The sequence below is a fragment of the Helianthus annuus genome, chromosome 17, assembly GCF_002127325.2.
Source record: "Helianthus annuus cultivar XRQ/B chromosome 17, HanXRQr2.0-SUNRISE, whole genome shotgun sequence".
Classification (NCBI taxonomy): Eukaryota; Viridiplantae; Streptophyta; class Magnoliopsida; order Asterales; family Asteraceae; genus Helianthus; species Helianthus annuus.
The window spans coordinates 166,738,814-166,747,872 of NC_035449.2; the positions used below are offsets into that span (position 1 = coordinate 166,738,814).

The window sequence follows — 9,059 nt, forward strand, 5'->3', positions numbered from 1 at the left end:
GTTCAATTTCATTTTTATTGTAAAATAAATATAATAATTTATAAATACTTATGCATCCCTTGAACATATAATAATTTTTTTTGATGAAGCTTCTATCTAAATCTATTTTAAGGGTATATATTTAAGAATAATAGCTATATCACCATTTGCAACTATCCAACTTGTCACACTTTCATCTAATCATGTTCCGGATTTGGGTCATCATTTGCAACCGTCCATCTTGCTTGCCAACTAAAGAGATTCAGAAGGCTAAATGTAAAGAAATACTTACTACCACAGTTACTTCAAGTGAGAAACGCTTTATATGTAAAAATCTAAATCGGAAATGACTATTTTATACTCGACCAATATTAAAACCAACCACTTTTGCAACTAGATTTTCTAGTTAAACATAACACGCCCTCATGCAGTTTGTTAATCCTGCAGAGAACTGATATGCCAAACGACCAAACAACTAATACAAAATCAGTTGTTCCTCACAAGGTATAAAGATTTGAATCAGATGTGTTACATTTGTTCTCTCCAATGAAACGACTGATGAAGACAATGAAAGTGCTAGTCAAAGTCAACAATACAAAGGAGTAAAGAACTGCTACAAAGATAACAAGAACTGTTGTTTAGACTTTAGAGTAAAACAACTGTTGGTTGCAAACAACAGTTGTTTAAAGTAATTGTTTTAATAGGTCTAGGTAGTTGTTTAATGTAGCAGTAGTCTTTATAATGATTCTCAGTTGTTCAGTTATTTTGATTATTAGAGGTCACTTTCTATGATTTCATCATAGGTCATCAGTTGTTCAGTACTTGTATAAATAGACCATGTGTCTGTCATGATCTATTAAGTCTGCAACTCTGAGAATTGAGTGTAGTACAACTACAAGTGTAAGAGTTTTTGGTGAAGGGGAGTAGAGTCTCCACCGACATATCGGACCCTATGGAAGGTTTGTTCCATGAATAACCCACCCAACCTTACCTTCTCCACATCTTAACATCCATCGTCGCTGTATGTTGTTATTCAGTTCCTCAATTGTAATGACCGTATAAAAAATGTAAAGAGTGCATATACTTTATGATAGTATCGACAGACAGTCGAGAAAGGTCTCTGTTTAGTTTTTATTACAACCCATATCAATCTTTGACTTGAAAAGTCACACCTTTGACCTCAAAAGTCAAACCATACTTCCTTAGCATGATAAAACAACTATCAACTGTAAGTTGGTCCATTTTGTGTTGATTTTGCAGGTGCCATCTGTTAGAAACAACATGGAAACATTTAATGGAATGTATGCATAATGTATAAAAGAGTGGTAAAATCCTGATATAGATTATATAAAATAGAAACACTCTCAAGTTACATACATTTATATATTTTATCTTTTACAAAACTATTAAGGAGTATTTCATACAAATTACTTACATAGAAACTGATAACCCAACTCCTGCACTTGATGTAGAACACAATGATTTAAATTGAGGTGTTGAAAACAAGTTCTTGGAAATTATTCGGTGTGCCGCTTCAGTAACATACGTATCTGGGTCATCGATCACACACGGTTGTAGATGCATCTCCACATCTCACAGATGGGTCGACGTTATACCGCCCTTCACCTCCACAACAAGCCTTTAAAGCTCCATTCGTAAACCCTAAAACATGCAATAAACATGAATAGGTAATGAAGATGACAAGTGTGTTGGTTGGCGGGTTGACAGTTTCGGGTTGTCACATTGAATCGATAAACCTGAACATGACCCATATATTTGTTCATGTAAAGGACTTCAACCCTAAGTCCCTAACCCGTTTCACCAATATATCTAGATGAGTCAAAACAGGTTGGAAGGTTGTCAATGAGTTGTAATCAAGTTGTAAACGAGTTAAATGGGTTGATGGGTTGTAATAATGGGTTAAACTAGTTAACGATGTCAACCCAAACACAACTTGTTTGACAACCCAAAACCAGATTATTTTCGTGCCGTTTCTAGGCATGAAAGTTCGTATTTCGAGTATATTTACCAAACTTATATGGGAAAAAGTAGATTTCCATGGCAGCATTGTAGTAATCAGCATAGATGATGTTGACATTAGGATGAAGATCTTGAACTTACTTTAGTTTTGTTTGTAGCAGCTTGTTGTGGTATTCAGCAAACTGGTTGAACCGAATGAGGCAACCGGTTATGGGATCATACTCTTCATTCTCTGAACCGCAAACCGTCAAATAGGATGCAGAGCATCCAATTGGAAAGTTTTCCCCATTTCAATCAACTCCTGTAATTAAAAGTTAGAAGAAGAACAAGAGGTCTTATAACAATGGGACTGTGTGTCCTTTATTTGTAACAAATTATGATATTAACCAAGTATTACATATCAAAAGAGAATATTCTCACATTTTTACTATTCAATACCATCGTATATACTCAGTGGCGGAACTAGAAGAAATATTCAGAGGTATCCCAATTTTTTTACGATACATTTATAGAACGGAAATTTTTTTACCTACATTACGGGGCAGGGCCGATCCTGAAAATTCAAGTGCCCTGGGCGAGCCAAAAAAAGGCCTTTAGGTCTTACCGAATTAAATTTTATAAACTAGTTTTTTTTTAAGTTAGAGTAAAATGCACGGATAGTCCCTGTGGTTTTGCAAAATAACACCTATAGTCCCCAACTTTTGAAAATTACACTGGTGCTCCCTGTGGTTTGATAGTTTGTTACTCGGATAGTCCCTAGAATGGATGACGGTTAGTTTTCCCTGTTAAGTGGATGTGAAATGACAAATTTACCATTCATCTTCTTCACTCTATAAAAACAAAACAACTCCACCCTAACCCCACCCACCCCCACCTTTAATGGTGGTGGAAACAGAAAGATTAACAAAATTCAAACATGAATTCATGTTAGTTTTGTTATATACTATCCATTATGTACCTCAAAGATGGCATCCGGAGAAGATGAAAGGACTTGACACTCTAAATCTTTAATGGCAATATCTTTGGTCCCTTTGTATGTTACAACAGTGATCGTCTTTGACCACATTGAAAACTCGGTTTCCCACAAGGAAAGAGCACTGGAAGAAGCTATTATTAGAATAGGCTTATGTCATCCAGCAATGATGATACAAAAGAGACCACCTTAGCTAGCCGGTCCTGCAACATTTATGTAATCGCTTGTTTGCGAAAAAACGATAATAATGAATGAATAATCCAAGAATTTCACCTGCCCATCAAAGAAAACAGTGTTTTGACCTCTGTTCTGATAATCGCGAAGCTTGTTAACATAAGGAAGAATGTGATTAATGGTGGGGGGAGACGGAGAGAAAGGCGGGGGTGGGTGGGGTTGTTTTGTTTTATAGAGTGGAGAAGATGAAGGGTAAATTTGTCATTTCACATCCACTTAACGGAGAAAACTAACCATCATCCACTCCAGGGACTATCCGAGTAACAAACTGTCAAACCACAGGGAGCACCGGTGTAATTTCCAAAAGTTGGGGACTATAGATGTTATTTTGCAAAACCACAGGGACTATCCGTGCATTTTACTCTTTAAGTTATTAGTATTTAGATTAACGAATCAATCTTGAGCATATCACATTTGTGCTAAGCTTTATGAATTAATATTGACAATTAATTTGGGCTTAATATCAGTTTCTAAAAAAATTTTTTGAGGGGTGTCCTAGTAGCGGTTGAGGGGTATCCTTAGTATAAAAATCGGAATTTTTTTTTTTTTTTACACTACCGCTTAAAAGTTGAGCCGTAGCCCGGGCTACGCCTACGACTATACTAAGTCCGCCCCTGTATATACTAGGGTGTCAATTGTGTCGGGTTGACGGGTTGAAATGTGCAACCCGATCCCAACACATATTATTATTCGTGTCAACGGTTTCAACCGTAGCTCGCACAGGCGCACACACATAAATTCGGGTCAACCCAAACACGACCCGTTTAACCCATTTTTTTAAATGAGTCATACATGTTGACAAGTTATAAGCGGGTTGCTAGTTGTGAACGGGTTATCGACAATTTATTTAATGGTGAGTGTAAATGAGACAAATAGATAATATGGTGTGACAAAATTAACATTATTATTGTTAATTGGTGAGTATAAATGAGACAAATAGATAATGTAGTGTGATAAAACTAGCATTTTTATGACTAACAATGTAAAATGGAAACAAAAAACACCCAAAATAAAATATAAAAGTTTCTTTTTTATAGTAAACCCAAAACATATTTTTTGTGTCTGGTTTCAGGGCGTATCAAAATTTGTCACAAGCTCAAACTTACAACCTCTTATTGCATGTTATATAAATTTCATTTATTTTTTTCGTTTATTAATTTCTATAAATTATTTAATTAATATTAATATTAATATATATTAAATTAATTAAATTAAAAATTAAAAAGCAAGTAGTTCACACTCACTATTCATTGTAGCCAAAATTACTAACACATAGTTTTATAAATTATGTTTGTTACAAAATTGCTAACACATATTTCATACAAATTGCTCACATAGAACCTAATAACCCAACTCCTGAAGTTGATGTAGAACACAATGAATTAAATTGAGGTGTAGTAAACAAATTTTTGGAAATTATTCTGTATGCTGCTTCGGTTAGATGAATTCCGTCCCAACTGACATATGTATCGGGTTCATCACACACGGTTGCCGATGCATCTCCACATTCCACTGATGGATCGACATTATACCGCCCTTCACCTCCACAACATGCCTTCAAAGCTCCGTTGGTGAACCCTAAAACATGTAACAAACATGAATTGATAATGCAGATGACAAGCGTGTTGGGTAGGTGGGTTGATAGTTTCGGGTTGGCACATTGAATATTTGAATTATAAACTTGAACACGACCCATATGTTTGTTTGGGTAAAAGACTTCAATCCTAACTCGGATACACTTAAAATCGTGTAAACCCAACAAGACCCATTTCAATTATCTAGACTAGTCAAACGGGTTGGTGGCTGGCTTGTTTGATTAAACGGGTTAAACATGTCAATCCAAACACGACATGTTTGACAATCCAAAACCTGTCTATTTTTGTGTCATGTTTCAGGTCGTGTCAGGAATATGTAGGAGTGAAAGTTGTTATTAATTCAAGTTTATTTACCATATTTATACGGAAAAAGGTAGATTTCCATGGCAGCATTGTAGTAATCGGCATAGAAGATGTTGACATCAGAATGAAGATCTTGAACTTGCTTTAATTTTGTTTGTAGCAATTTGTTGTGGTATTCAGCAAACTGGTTTAACCTAACGAGGCATCCGGTCACATGATCATACTCTTCTTTCTCCGAACCGCAAACTGTCAAATAGGATGCAGAGCATCCAACTGGAAAGTTTCCTGGAACAACTAGTGTCTTGGCACCCATTTCAATCAATTCCTGTAATTAAAAGTTAGATCTAAAGAAATTAATTTATCATCTAATGATATAACATTATTTAAAAGTCCAATCTTGTATGATTATTGTAGGTTCTTACATCGATTGCTGAGATGATGATATATCGATAACAAGAGGAACAAATGATTCAACCTCTTCGACGGATTTTCCCCAAAGAATTGGATAGTTGTAATCATTTCCTCCGATCTCTCCGACAAGGATCAAAGATCGTCCAATAAAATCTCTACAATCTATCAAGAATTATGATCAGTTAGTATAAACAAGAACCTACTAACTTGGGTTTGAATAAAGAAAATGGTGTTAGTTACTTGATTCGTTGCCACAAATAGAAGGCAATGATTGTTTAAACCATGCTAACTGAACTCCTAAAGACGCATTTGTCATGGGATTTACAATCCCTCTTGGTTCAAGAACTGATCGATCCAACGCTGTAGCACCCGCCACTGCATAATTCACTCCTTGTTTGAATGTCACCATGTTGTTGTTCCCCTTGTCTTGTAGAAATGGTGGTACCAATGGCAACCCGAGCCTCTCAGCTGCATAAACATAGAAAAAAGAACTGAAATTTGAACTTAAAATGCAGTATTATCATTGCTAAATCTAGATCTGAAACCACCAGAATATGTTTTGTTTTGTATATAAATAAATAAATACATATAGATCTGATCATTAGCAAAACTAAACTAAATTGTTTACCAAGGAAGTCGATGATGAGGCGGCCATTAGAACAACGTCCGGTGGATTGATTCAAGAAGTTTTCGCCGTAAGGTGGTAAAAAAAGTGGAAGCACTCGGTTGGATATCGAGGCGAGCTGTTTAAGGTTACCGGTGTCAGCAAGGGAGTCGCCGAAGCTGATGATGGACGTATAGCATCCATTAGCATACAAACAACTACTCCATAGCCACACAAAAATCACCAAAAAAACTCCAGAAGTTATGGATATTGAAGAAGAAGCCATTGGAAAACAGAGATAAAAAATTGGTCTGTTTGTTGACATTAGTTTATTCGTAGATGCTTGATTAAAATAATTATATTATAGTTTATACAAGACAATACAAATTAAGAATATGATGATATCATGTGATACATCATGATAAAATTAATAGGGATTTTTACAAATTTCCCAATCCTCCTCCAAAGAAGCCTTATTACATATTTCTTCAATCGCTAAATTTAATTACATGTTTCACCTTCTTAAACCCAAGAGCAAACTTCCGTTTTGCTCCCTGTGGTTTGGTCACTTTAACGGTTTTGCCCCAAACCTTTCAAAATAGCCATTTTACTCCCTCGTCTATGAAGGCCATCATGATTTTGCTCCCCACCCCTAAACGTCATCCACTTTTACAGTTAAAGTCTGTCACGTGCAAAACACCTGAGGGGCAATTATGTCTTTTCCCAACCCTCCCTTTACAATTCCAGCTTAAAACCCTAACTGTTAAAATGGATGACGTTTAGGGGCGGGGAGCAAAATCATGAAGGCCTTCATAGATCAGGGAGTAAAATGGCTATTTTGAAAGGTTTGAGGCAAAACAGTTAAAGTGACCAAACCACAGGGAGCAAAACGGAAGTTTACTCTAAACCCAATATGCTACGTATTTATCTATTTCAATAAAAATACTCTTATAAAATAACTATTTTACCCTTAATGAGTTTATTAAATGACTAATTATATATTTTTTATTTTAATAAAATCAATTACATAAAAATATAACTTTAAAAGTATTTTGAGTTAATTATTGTTTTCGTCCCTGTGGTTTGTCAAAGTCAAAAATCACTATTTCAGTCAATTAGTTTAAAAATTGCGATTTTAGTCCCTATGGTTTCACTTTCGTAACTATTTCAGTCCACCGCGTAATCATTTCAGTCCCTGTACTTAACAGAATAATGGATTGAAATGGTTACGAAAGTGAAACTATAGGGACTGAAATCGCAATTTTTAAACTAATGGACTGAAATAATGATTTTTGACAAACCACAAGGATGAAAACAGTAATTAACTCAAATATTTTTTTTTGCTTTTTTATATTAACATTTAGTTGATTAAGACTGGCTAATATTTGCACATTAATTCTATTATGTAAAGAAAATAAATTAAGATGGATTTTGGAATTAAAAAGGGTTCATCTTCATAACTAATTGTGTGAATATAAGTCTAGATAACAACTTTATTATTGCCTACGATTAATAGTTTAAGAAGATTTTCTTTGAAACCATAGGGATGTGGGAATAGTGGAAACTTTTAATATATATGTAATAGTTCTTAAGGGAAAAGATCAAATAGGAAGTTAATTTTGGCTAGGAAGGATAGGAAGCCATAGGATTATGACATGTGGCAAATTTTAAAATAAAGAGAAAAGGTATTTTAGTCAATCTCATCGTTTCTTCTTCCTTCTTCTCCCCAGTTACTTCAAAACCCACCATTTTCAAAACCCACCATCTCCAACATTTTCTTCACTTACTATCTCAATAATCACTACATTATAGTGTGATTTTCGTCATCAATCAATGATTCAACAACCCGATCAACGTGTTCTTCAGCTTTTTTCAAAGAAAACCCAGTTTAATTTCATTCAAAATCTCATTTTTTCTGGTGTCAAAGGTTTCAACCATAACCCGCACAGGCGCACACACATAAATTCGGGTCAACCCAAACTCGACCTGTTTAACCCATTTTTTTAAATGAGTCATACATGTACATGTTGACGAGTTATAAACGGTTTGCTGGTTGTGAACGGGTTATTGATAATTTGTTTAATGGTGAGTGTAAATGAGACAAATAGATAATATGGTGTGACAAAATTAACATTATTATTGTTTATTGGTGAGTATAAATGAGACAAATAGATAATGTAGTGTGATAAAACTAGCATTTTTATGACTAACAATGTAAAATGGAAACAGAAAAAACCCAAAACAAAATTTAAAAGTTTCTTTTGTATAGTCAACCAAAAACATATTTTTTTGTATCGGGTTTCAGACCGTGTCAAAATTTGTCGCCCCTACCACATACTCACAAGCTCAAATTTACAACCTCTTATTGTGTGTTATATAAATTTCATTTATTTTTATAGCTTATTATTTTTTTATAAATTATTAATATTAATATTAATATTAATATTAATATTAATATTAATATTAATATTAATATTAATATTAATATTAATATTAATATTAATATTAATATTAATATTAATATTAATCTATCTACTATAATAAAAGAAACCAAGTTTTGGACACCTGTCATTCATAGAAGGTATCCTCAAATATATACTTATCTTATATTAACTAAAAAAATAAATAATAAATTAATATTAAATCTTATCATACTTTAATAAAATATTATCCTCAAATCTAAATTGTTAATTTAATATATTTTTAAAACAAATATCTCTCTTTCTACTTATCTTATATTAAATATATAAATAATAAATTAATATTAAACGTTATCCCAATTTATTAAAAATATAACTTTTTTTTATTAATTGGTATACAAAATTATATTTATTCAACTCGTGTAAAACGCGGGCTTTTTAAAAATATAACTATTTTTATTTACTATACAAAGTTACATTTATATAACACGTGTAATACACGAAGTTTTTAAAGATATAACTTTTTATCATTTACTATGTAAAATTAGATTTATTCAACA

General features: G+C 33.4%; 1 protein-coding gene across 1 annotated transcript; it reads right to left on the reverse strand.

The window, feature by feature from the left end:
- Positions 1 to 4,396: 4,396 nt before the first annotated feature.
- Positions 4,397 to 6,365, reverse strand: LOC110932576 (GDSL esterase/lipase At1g28580). Its single transcript, XM_035986353.1, has 5 exons — positions 6,104 to 6,365; positions 5,716 to 5,943; positions 5,492 to 5,637; positions 5,116 to 5,389; positions 4,397 to 4,744 (listed from the first exon to the last, which is right to left on the reverse strand). Exons 1-5 carry the CDS (start codon positions 6,363 to 6,365, stop codon positions 4,497 to 4,499), a joined length of 1,158 nt encoding a protein of 385 aa, XP_035842246.1. The 3' UTR covers positions 4,397 to 4,496.
- Positions 6,366 to 9,059: the final 2,694 nt, after the last annotated feature.

Coding starts and splice junctions, on each gene's coding strand:
- LOC110932576 (XM_035986353.1), bottom strand. CDS start 6,365: ATGGCTTCTTCTTCAATATCCATAACTTCTGGAGTTTTTTTGGTGATT. Junction 5,638..5,715: donor TATTTGTGGCAACGAATCAA/GTAACTAACACC, acceptor AATTCTTGATAG/ATTGTAGAGATTTTATTGGA. Junction 4,745..5,115: donor CCTTTTTCCGTATAAATATG/GTAAATAAACTT, acceptor TACATGTTTTAG/GGTTCACCAACGGAGCTTTG.